Source organism: Macrotis lagotis, chromosome X (assembly GCF_037893015.1).
Source record: "Macrotis lagotis isolate mMagLag1 chromosome X, bilby.v1.9.chrom.fasta, whole genome shotgun sequence".
NCBI lineage: Eukaryota > Metazoa > Chordata > Mammalia > Peramelemorphia > Peramelidae > Macrotis > Macrotis lagotis.
The window spans coordinates 424,937,063-424,949,696 of NC_133666.1; the positions used below are offsets into that span (position 1 = coordinate 424,937,063).

The window sequence follows — 12,634 nt, forward strand, 5'->3', positions numbered from 1 at the left end:
AGGTCATAGATTTAGGGGACATTAGAGGCCATCTTGTCCAACCCCTTCATTGAAGAAATTGAGGCCAGAGAGGTTTAGGTGACTTTCCTAAGGCCATACAGACTTCAAGGAGTAGGACCAAGGAAGATCTCTGATTTCAAATCTAATTTTCTTTCCATGACTCCACTTAACCTTCTTCAGGAATTTTTTTAAAAGTAAAAATATCACAGGTTATTTTTAAAACAAATATCTTTTTTCTATTTTTCTATTAATGATGACTACACAGCTACCAACTTAAAATAAAATGTAATTTTCTCCATGATTTAGGAAGCAAACAGGACATTGGTTACCCTGCTCTTCTGTTTCATTAAGGACATTAAAACTTTGTCATATGGCAGAAGAGGGAATTGGGGAAACATTTCATTATATTTGAATTAAAAAAAATAATTACTTTGTATATTTATGCAGTTATTTTCAGTAAATAATTCCAGATACCATTTTGATAATGTCATGAAACAATAATTTTGAAAATGCAAGATGTCCAATTAAACAGCAAGAAAAAAAGTAAGGGAAACAGCCCTTATTATTGGTGTGGTAATCTTATTCTAAAGTTTCTCTGACTCCCTTTGGAAGAATTTTTGGTATAAATATGATATTTACTCAGCTAAAACAGTGGGCCTTCCAAATTACTCTATGTGTTGGTGTCAGTAAGAACTTGCAAATGGCCTAGTAATCAGAAAATCTTGGCCCATCTCCAAGAAGTGAAGAAAGCAAATATCACCAAAGGAGAGGGAGGTTCTGCACATATTAAAAATAATTACAAGACATTCCAGTGTAATAATCAAGTCAGGAAATTTGAACTGGAAAAGAGGTTTTATGGGATGGGGAGGAAAAGAAAGACAATTTTCTTTTTAAAAGTTTACTTTTGATGATCTGTCAATAGAACTGGTAATTTATAATCAGTTAATTAGGTGAACTGTTAGATGCCATAATACTTCTTGCCTCTCCCATTTTGAACCCCAGCTCTGCCCCCCCAACAAAAAAGAATTTTAAGAGGGCCAGGACAATTATCTTGTCATAGAATTTGAACTTAAGATCTTAAATGAATAATGAAATGACAGGACCTCTCAATTGTTCAGGAGTAGATTTTCTCACTATTTCTGTGCATAATGGATGTTGGCCACTTATTGCATTTTGGGCTTCATATGATGTAGCCTAATTGCTACAATTAGCAAAATTAAATGGTTCATTGTGTTTTTATACAATTCCACACACATTTTGCACATTTTTTTTTTTTTACTATAGAATCGGTAATTACAATGTAGGCTCTGTTCAAAGACATATGTTGTGATTATTTCTATCATACATTTCTTCTTAGGCAACTTAATCTAACAATGTATTCATGTAGATGGAGAGGACCCTAGGACTGTGCTGGGAAAACTAGGTTTGGAATTTGGTTCAAAACCTGTTTCTATTAGTTTCTACCTCTGTGAAATCAGGGAAATCACTTGACCTTTTCTGGAAAATGAGGTGGTTAAATAAGATTCCTTTCAGCTCTAAATCTACAGTTCAAACACCAACTAAATATAAAAAAACCCAACTGGATTCCACAGTAAATGAGCCAGTCATTTTTTTGTTATCTTCATAAGTAGACATGTTGCTGTCATTAAACTGAACATATGACAACTTGTATCCATTGTTAAAATGATATAAATGATTAATGATCTGGTTGTGATCATTCTGTACCATGAATATTATCTAAGTCAGAGTTATCAAACTGATTTCCCTTCTGATTTCCTCTGAAAATGGTTAAAAATGTGATTGGGAAATTTTTAACCAAAAAAAATAACCTAAATAAGATTAACACGTGGTTTTAAAGTTAACATACAATCCACATGAATCCATTTGCATTTCAGTTTGACAACACTGCTTTAAGTTATGTCTATGATGGAAAGAACTGGGTTATATTTTTTAAAAGGTCTTCAATAATTTTCCATATAGACTGAAACATACCAAGGTTTTATGTAGAAATGGTAAAAAAGTAGATGGCAGATACATAAGAAACATTTATATTAAGATATGATGACATTATAAGAAGATATTTTACTAGAAAAAGTCCCCAAATTATTTTACAAACAGTAGAATCAACATTCCTTACAGAACAGTAAGACATTCTCATATGTGGGGAAACATTTCAAAACAAACACCTGGGCCCCAAGAGTTCCAGTTTGAGTCTCCAGGTTTTCTTTCCATATCTCTCTTCTCTTCAGAAATGTCTTTCTTCTACCTGCCTAGAATGGCATGGAGCTGTTTTAAAGATGCACTCTTTCAAGAGACCCTCTGATAAAGCTCAAGTAAAAATTCAAGCAAAAAACTTTTTTCAACTGTCTCCAGGTATTTCTAGTTTATGAGAATTGTGAAGTATACCCAAGGATTGCATTTTTGGGCTGAGGCAGAAAAAGAGAACAAGTAAATGGATATCTGAATGAAAACAACATGAATTGAAGGAACAAGTGACATGCATCTAAGCCTATAAGCTTTAAGGTGTACTGCACATTTTGTTTCTTTCATTTGTTATTTTATTTAAGAAAGACTTTTTTATATTTTAAAAGCAATTACCATGTTTTCATTTCCTTGTTCATTTGAAATGGTTCAGCATGACTAATTACTTTAATCTATTGGTAAACATGTATGGTGAGTTGATCATCATTAAATTTAGGATATTGGTATAAATTTATTAATGATGATGTTAATAATAATAATAATAATAGGTCTAGCACAATAATAATTTTTGTACCATGTTTACTTTGCCAACATTTTGACTCAATACTTAGAGTAAGCTGGGAAAACATTTATTTCATATGGTTCCTGAACAGCATTATCAATGACAAATATTCACTGAATGCCTAGAGAATCACATTAGACATTTCATATTAACGACAAATCACAATGTATGAAGATGGTTTAAAGAACACTGTCATATTTGGGACTTAACATTTGGAGAAAAAACAAACCTTTCTGCTTTTGCATTGAAGTTGACAAACTTTTGGCTAAAGTCAAGACTTAGAATATGGTCATTACATTTTTGATTGAGAATTAAATGTGCTTCATTTCATCAGTAAAATAAGGCTTTAAAGCAACTTTTCATCAAAAAATTTCATTACATTCTGTAAATGAGTACTATGTAGAACCCTTCTTTGATAAAGGAAAATGGAAATCAAGGTGAGCCCCAAAGTATTAAGAATTCAGAGAACACTGATAACAATGCTAGCATTCCAGATGCTTAGAAACTAATCTTCAAAAGCCATATATATATATATATATATTATATATATATATATATATATATATTTATATAATTTATATATGCATTACGTTTTACCTCCTTCTTGGGTTTTTAAGAACTCTCTTTTAGGAAATTGCCAGAAGATTGAAAACAAATTATCAAAAGGAAATAATTTAGTTATACAAATCATAATTTGCACCTTTATAATTTGACAAAGATCTCTTTAAATGTATACAGTAGAGTCTGTTATCCAACATTTTATGAATTAACCTTTCTATGTCAATGACTGCTATTGAAATGATGACTGAATTTTTTCAGAATCATGTCAAATTTTTTTTCAGAATCATGTCAAAAATTTTTTCTGAACCATGTCAAAAATTAAATTATATTTTATGTAGTTTTAGCACTAATTACATTGTATTTGATCTTCAAAAATGAGTGCTATGGTATATCTGACAATTGTCAATTGCCATAATAATATAATTAATATTATGGCAACCATTAATTCTCAAAATAATATAAATATCATTAGTACATGTCATCATATTCTCAGACCATGATGGAAAACAGAGGATCTACCATATTTAATAATTCATGGAAAAAAAGCTTCCTATAACTATAACTTCTTCACCCTTTCCAGTTTTATTGTATTCTTTTTGTTGGTCATTGTCATTTTGTCATTTTGATCTTAGTACAAGAAAATCAGTGGTGAGGTAAGAGTCTGCTGAGAGTCACCTGTGTGACCTTTGGCAAGTCACTTAACCTCCTTAGATATCAGTTTCTTCAAGTATAAAATGACTGTTGAATAAGAAGGTCTCTCAAATCCCTCCTATTACAAAATTTCCATTACTACTTGAGTAAGAAATGATGTGTCTGTTATGATTAAGGACAATCATATTTTATTCTAATATTTATTCATGACATCAAAGATACAGCAGATTTGATTGGACCCAAAATGCTGAATTCTTAAAAATAATTACTAGTTTTGTGGTTTTGGTAGAAAAATGCCATTTGTTATTCATAATTCTTCAAACTGAGTTTTCTCATATGAAAATTTAGTATTTGAAATATCCAGAAGGGACATAGTAATTCAAAATGCTAATTTTTATCTTAAAATATTATAGAAATAACTGGTTGGGTTAGTATACCAAATATTTACTAGCTGCTGAAAAAACAGCATTTTCCTGTTTTTTTTTTTCCTGGTAAGCCCAGTGTTTCATCACACCACATATTTAATTACTTTTCTCTAGCAGAGCTATTTCTTGGAGGAGCAAGTAGTAATTGGAAAATGAAGTTTTATTAATAAAAATATTTATTATTAAAATGGCTTTTGAATTAAATACAAAAAAACCCTGCTCTAGTAGGAACCCTATCACTTTACTTTGTAAGTATCATTGTAGGAATAACAGTCACTGCATTACATATCTATTGGCAAAAGTTGAAATACTGACATTACCAGTGATTGGTTGTAGACAGGATAGACTAAACCTTATGTACATAAACTATTTGGTGATTTTAAAGGGATTTGAGTCAAATAGATAAATCAATTAATTAGACTGTTTCTTCAAAAGCAAATTATTTAGCTGACTTCAAATTAATCCAATTAAAATGAAATGTAAATATTGAAAATTTATACATTTTCTGCTATGGTCTCATTTATTTTTTTTGGTAGTCTGAAGATCAGTATTCAAAACCTGGCTCACTGACAATTATCTGTGTGACCTTGGGTAAATCAGATCCTTTCCAGATCCTTAATTTCCAGAATGAAGACACTGGACTAGATGATTTATAAGATCTCTTCCAGCTCAAAATTTATGAATTGGATGGAAATAATCATTAAAAACAGTTTCCTTGGAAAGCTTCTAGTTCTTGGCAAAACAGTTTTAGTTTGATTCTGAGTTCTCCTTCACCTGATATTTGGAAAAAACCAACCAAACAAACAAACAAACAGCTCATAACCAGACTCTTGGAACTCCATTGCTACAAAGCAAATTGATCTTCTGGGAGAAATATATCTTTTTTCCATCTGAAGGAGCAAGCTAACAGGACATGTGGACCTCTTTCTAACTTCCCAAATAACTAAAGAGCATGGGATGCTTTAAAAGAGTTCAGGTCTATAAAAAGGAAACATCTTCTATATGTAACATACATTTTTTCATTACAAAAATATCGAAATAATCCATGAGTTATTCCACTCTGCACCAGCTATAAAAAAAAATACTATTAAAATTTGACCTGCACCTTTAATGCAACCAAAAGCACCATGAGGGAGGACATTTCCAACAGAAAAAAGGAGAACATTTACTTGCTGTAGGGAGGTATTTAAAACCCAGAATCTGATTTTTTTTTATACAAACAATTCAAACATATTGTTAGCTAGATAAAGAGACAAGCCTTCCAGAAGTTCGAAAGAGCTTTTCCCATCACTTATTTCATTGGTTTTGTTTGCTCATATTTACTAATGAGTGGCCCAAAGCCTCTAAAAGACACATCACTTTCAACTTGGATTAGGGGAAAAGATAAACCAAACTGTCTGTACATGTGGAGAACTTGATTGTTCTTCCTTGCTTCCTGCTTTCCGTAGGGCTCATACTACTCAGGTTCTGTCCCTCGGGCATCAGAATCAATCTTGGAGTTCGACAATGTTTGGCACTAGAAGGGTATGGCATGTCATGTACTCTCATTGCACTGCACCTGCATACATTCACACACAGAGCCATGCATCCTGCATCCTGAAACAAATTCAAGTTACGGCATTATAATCTCCAAATGCTTGTCACCTTACAAAGCAAAAACATGGTCTCCAGAAGGCTGGAAAAGCCATGCTTTGATTTTTGCCATTTTTTCCTTCCTTCCTTCTTTTTATTCTCTCTCTCTCTTGCTCTTTTTTTGCAATTAAATACTGAATCATGATTATCATTTAATTTATATCACCAAGTTCTTAGAGCTCCTTGGTCTTGTTGAAAGCCATAAATGTGCTGCATAGGATTTCTGTCAAAAAGGATGCTAACAACTGAAAAGATTAATGAAAATAAATCCTGAATTTTCATAGAAAACTAACCATTCCATAAATATTAACACTTGTGCAAGTACACTTTCATTTGTTGTCCACTGGTAGGCTGACACACAGTAGATGTTTGTATTTATTTATTTTTTCCAAATGAGAAGGTATTTACCAATTGAAAAAAAAGAATGTTTCTTTATTTGGAGTCTTGAGGAAATATCTATTCTCATTTTGTTCCTGTGAGAAACAGAGCTTTATATTGACAAACTTCCTAAGCCATTTTGACAGAAGATTGGTGTGTGTGTGTGTGTGTGTGTGTGTGTGTACATGTGTGTGTATTATGTAGATCATGACTGAATATGTCTTCATGTAAAGATCAGACAACCCCATTAAAATGCCCTATTAATTGGAGGCAGCATGTACACATCAGATTCCTCCTGTAATTTTAATTGAAAGCTCTGTGCAGGAGTTTGATAGGAACAAGGATTCAAGAGGTGGGGATCTGCTCCCCAGCTGAGGGAACTGAGACTGTCAGGGGCTGCCTCTCTGAAAAAAGGGATTACAGCCACCAGTCTGCAGCCTGTGGATCAAATGATAATCATGATGACAGCGAGACTAAGACTTTACACCTCCTTGCTCTACTCTACCATAGAGTATAGTTATTGCCACAGCCCTGCTGTCAACCCTTAATCTGGACTGTAACGTCATGGCTCCTTTCAGTTTTCTATAAAGTAGTTTCGTACTCCAGCCTCTCCTGAGTAAGAGCATCGTCTTTGTATTGTAGCCTCGGAGGAGCAGGGGAACATTCAAAAGCTAGGATGGCCTTCCGTAGGCTTCTGTCCAACACGTGTCTCTCCCAGGCTGGGTATCTATTCCTGAACAGATCAATTTTAATGACTGACTCTTCAATCCTTGGTGGCCGGGAGGATGGGGTGGAAGGGGCAGTCGGCCTCACCTGAAAGACAGGCACACACCCATCCCGCTCTGCAAACTTCTGATCCCGATCACTAGCAACGCTGCGGTTATTGGAAATGGACCTTAGAGTGCTTGTGGCCACTTCTGGGGGCAGAGTGAAGGCTGCTACCGGGTCCTCACAAGCACAACTTGGTGACTGCCCAAAACGGGGTCCATTGGGGTGAAAAAAGGCATAATACATCAGCATAAAAACAATGCCTGTTAAAAAGCTGCTGAATACCACACACAGTGCTGGTATGGCAAATGCATCTGCAATCTGGGGAGCCTTGTAGAGGTACCAGAGGGCACTCAAGGCTGTATTTTCCAAAAGAATCACAAAATAGTAAATGAAGAGCCGGCAACGAGTCCTGCCTTCCTTCACATTGAACCAGCTAAAGATATAGATGATCCCAACCACCATGTCGAAGACAATCTCCTCCCATTTTGTGATGCAGAATTCCGTCTCACAGTGGACAATCCAGAAGGTCATGATGCACCAATGAAGGACGATGAAAATTCCAAAGTAGAGCTGGAAAACAGAAGCAAAGAGGGCAAAGGTGATGACCCTGGCGGCGATGGTGAAGAAATGCCAGCAAAATTGGATAATGACAGCCATGTAGCTGATGGGTTTCTTATCATCACGGGAGTCCCGTAGGGCTTTCTGGTAGGAAGCCAAGGCCCAAGCCAAGGACACGAGAGAGGCGGCTGCAGTGAGACCTGGAAAAACAGAGGACAAGGAATTAGAGAAAAGAACACTCACTGTATCGTGGGAGTTAGCCAAGTCTCTTGAGAAACATGACAGCCTAGAACTTGAGGGAATAGAATTAGGATCTGCTGCAGCCTAGTTAGGATTTGGGGACTCCTTTGTTGTACCAGCTTTTCTAGGAGGGTGATGGTATTTTCTTTCTCTATTCCTATTCCCAGAGATGTCATGAAGTAGAATGCTAAATGAGAACAGGAGGGAGAATATTTTAGGCATATGGAATAATATGCCAACCGACATGGAAGTAGAAGTCATTTTAGGGGGTCAAAGAGCAGTCCAGATGACTGAAGTACAGAATGCAAAGAAAGAAATAATATGAAATTATTCTGGAAAGTAAGACTGAGACCAGGTTGTTGGGGGGTGGTGTATTTCTAGGCAGAAAGCTTTTAATGAAAATCACAACCTCTTATATAGCCTTTTAAGGTCCACAAAAAAAAAAACAACTATACATAAGTTAGCTTATATAATCTTAAGAGAAAATGCTACCTAGGGTCTACATAGCATGGAGTAAAGTGGAAATGGTATGAAGAGAATTACTTTATTACATTCTCTTTACATTTTCAACACTTTATCCACTCTGTTTCTAAACTGACTTTTCTGAAGTATAAGTTTGACCATGTCACTCCCCTCATCAATAATCTAGTAGCTCCCTATTATCTCTTCTAAATGTATCACTTGAAGGTCTTCATAACTTTTCTTCTCCATGCACTCTAGGATTCAGCTAGAGTGGGTGGCTTATTTAACTTTCTATGCAAAAATTCATTTCTCAACTCCTTGCCTTTGCATAGGCTGTCTCTCATGTCTGAACTCCCTCCCTCATCTCTTAGATTCTTGGATTCTTTATTAGATTCCCTGGCTTCTCTCAAGACTCAGCTAAACTCCCACCTTCTGCAAAAGGCCTTTCCTGATGGTTATCCATCTCCTGACTCCAACCCTTGCCCCCTATTGTCTTTCTCTCACATTGGCTTCCATCTCCTCTATTTATATTTTGCATGACTTAATTATTTTTATATTGTTTCTTCCATTAGAATATGAACTCTTTAATTACCAGGATAGGGTTTTTTTTGTTCAACATTCTTTGTAAATTAGTTCCATATCTGATACTTTCCTCTTTTCTGGTGGTTCCTCATTTTTGTTGATCACTGCTGATGAAGCCAATCTTTAATTCAGTGAATTTTTTTCCTAGGACCTTTACTATTGCCTACTGACCCAGAATACATGATGTTATTGGAATTTTTTTTGAAATCTGACTTGTTTCCTTGAATGACAAGAGGCCATATTTTTTTTTCCTAATGCAGATGGCTACTTAGTTCTGAATCAGGTTTTGAGTATCATCAGATCTAGGGCTCACAGGAGTACAATCGTTTTTCACAAGTAGTAGTAACCCTTAGTGACAGCTCATATACCCGATGATATGATGAAGGGTTTAAAAAAAATCTCTAGATAATAAAAAGTTGCTGCCATGTAATCCTTAAAAAATGAGTTTTAAAATAAATGGTTCCTTGGAAAACATGACATTTGAGAGAGAAAAAACAAAATGAAACAAAACAATTCTTGAAGAGCATTCAGAATTCTTTTATTTGGAAACCTTGAATAAGTTAAATTTCCTGAATAATAGTTACTGACAAAGGATGTGCTTTCCAAAAGCATCTCCCCAAATTCATCCTCAACAAGTCCATTTCCCCCCCTTCTCCTCCCCCTACAAAAATATTATAAATTGCCTTTCTGTCAAAATCGTTCAATACAGCATCTTCACAGACTTTTAGGAAAATATTTATAGGTCAGTTTTCTGTCAAATGGGCAAGCAGTTTAATGTAAATTAATTTTAGCAGGTGGAAAATATCCAAAGCTTTTATAAAATATGTTCTGATGTAAAAAAGTAAAAAGGAGAGAAACTGGGAGGAAAAGTAAAATAGAGCAGAGGGGGCAGGAAGTAGAAAAATGATAAGGAAAAGAAAGGTAATAATAAAACATAATGGCATTAAATAGTGCACTAAGATTTACAGGGAAGTATGAATTTGTTCTCTCATTTGATCTGCCTAACAATCTTGTGAGATAGATACTAATATGATCTCATTTTGTAGGTGGGAAAACTGAAACTTAGCAAGGTTACATGACTCGTCAAAGGTCAAGCAGGTAGTAAATGGGTTTGAACACAGGTCTTCCTGACTCTGGGCTCACTGCAGCAGAAGAGGAAGATGTTTGGTGAAGCACCAATGAGAGAAAGGTGAATGACAGAGAGTAATATTTATTGTTTTAATGTTATCAAAGAATTCATAGATGTGATATAAAGATTGGATGGAACATAATTAGCTACTTCCTTTTGCTCAAAAATCTTCAGTGGTTCCCTATTGCCTCTGGAATAAAAGATCAATCCTTAAATTCTGGCATCATAGGTCCTCTATAATCTGGTGCTACCCCAGCTTTCCTGTCTAATTAGTCCCCTCCTTGTATTTTTAAAACATGCTGTATTCTCACCTGAATTTCAACCTAGCCTTTAAACTCAATTCAAATGCTGTCTTCTCCTTGATACTTGCAAGTTTGGTCTTATTCACTTCCCTCTATCCCCCTCCCTCCTTTCATGATGGCTTTGATCTTTCCCCTCAGATATCATAAAACATTTTGATTGTAGATCTCTAATACACAATTTTTTCTTTTTTAAAAAAGTTTTATTCATTTTAAGTTTTACAATTTTTACCCTAATCTTACTTCCCTCCTCCCACCCCACAAGGAAGTCAATTTGCCAGTCTTTACATTGTTTCCATGGTACACATTGATCCAGATTGAATGTGATGAGAGAGAAATCATATTCTTAAGGAAGAAACATAAAGTAAAAGAGATAGCAAGATCAGACAATAAGATATCAGGATTTCTTTCTTTCTAAATTAAAGGTATTGCAGATAGTCCCAAATTGTCCCTGACTGGTGCACTGATGGAATGAGCAAATCCATCAAGGTTGATCATCACCCCCATGTTGCTGTTAGGGTGTACAATGTTTTTTCTGGTTCTGCTCATCTCACTCAACATCAGTTCATGCAAATCCCTCCAGGCTTCCCTGAATTCCCATCCCTCCTGGTTTCTTATAGAACAATAGTGTTCCATGACACATAAATTTGTTAAGCCATTTCCCCAATTGAAGGACATTTACTTGATTTCCAGTTCTTTGCCACCACAAACAGGGCAGCTATGAATATTTTTGTACAAGTGATGTTTCTACCCTCCTTCATCATCTTTTTAGTGATATTGCTGGATCATAGGACACATACACCCTCATTGCCCCTTGGGCACAGTTACAAACCACTCTCCAGAAAGGCTGGATGAGCCCATGGCTCCACTAACAATGTATTAGTGTCCCAGATTTCCCACAACCCCTCCAACAATGATCATTGTCTTTTCTGTTCATATTTGCCAATCTGAGAGGTATGAGGTATCTACTGTACTTTTTGCAAAATATGTTTTATTGCAACTTATTATTAGATTGTAAACTACATGAGGACAAGAATGATGTCATATCTAGAGTTTCTATGATCTCTTGCAATGAAATTGTCCTCCAAACATAATGGGTACTATGTAAATGTTATTTTCAGATGAATTTTAATCTGCATTTGTCTATAGAGTGATAACTAATGCACTAATTCACAAAGTAGCATACTATGCCCCCATTGATATTTTCTTAAATCTAGCAGTTTGAAAAGACAACCTTGTGCTACCTGTTCTCATCAAGGTCTTAGTATATCTACAGAGTATTTTTGTAAGAATAGGAAAAATATGCTTATGTTTTCTCTTCATTCCTTGAGTTCTCAAAAGAAAAAACCATAAACCCTTTGGCATGCTGCTAGTTCATACTGGCTGAATGACATGGACAAGCCATTTAATCTCTTTGTGACCTAGGAAACAATCCAAGACTATGTGCTAGAGAAGAAGTTGTAGATATTCATTGGAGTATATGGAATTTCCATAGTAGGTCTCTCCAGGCTAATAAAATCACAGATATCATTCCCCAGTTTTGGTAGATTGCTGATTTTATTCATACATGCTAACACCAGAATACTTATATCTACATATGGCTTTCTCATTTTTTCTTTGAATTGAATTCAACCTCATAACATGTTAGTTTTAAGTGGACTAGTATTTAAATCCAATATGAAAACAAAGTGAGGAGCTGAAATATATATTGTAATTTTGTAAATTGCATTGTAATTTTGACATTTCTAGTAAATAAATAACTAAATTGTTCTTGAGAGATCATAACACGATTTCTAATTCAATTGGAATTGGCTATGAGTCAAGAAACCAGTGAGACTTATAGATTCCCAAGGGATATTTTAGTAGAGTGGGTAATATGCTTATTCTTCTCTTGCAAAACTATGACAATTAAAGGCACTCAAACCTTAAATAATCAAGTCAGCTCCACTGTCCAAAGAGTATGTATTCTAAGACACAGCCTCAGGGAAGTTTTCCTTTTATTTTGTGGGAGCCCCATCACTTATTTTTGAAGATGGCATCATAGCATTAGTCATGATGTACTCATCTTTCTTTGCAATTATCTTGTGCAACTCAATCGCTGACTTTCAGGTTTCCTTTCTATTCTGTATATATCCTGTATATATCTATTTGGATATTTCCTATAGCATTAACGTGTGGCTTC

The 12,634-nt window shown here is 35.0% G+C and overlaps 1 protein-coding gene across 1 annotated transcript in view; it reads right to left on the minus strand.

The window, feature by feature from the left end:
* Nucleotides 1-6,940: 6,940 nt before the first annotated feature.
* Nucleotides 6,941-12,634, minus strand: part of XKR4 (XK related 4) — a 505,596-nt gene continuing 499,902 nt past the window's right edge. Inside the window, 1 exon segment of the mRNA XM_074205152.1 lies at nucleotides 6,941-7,940. Coding sequence (XP_074061253.1) covers nucleotides 6,994-7,940 — 947 coding nt within the window. The 3' untranslated portion in view covers nucleotides 6,941-6,993.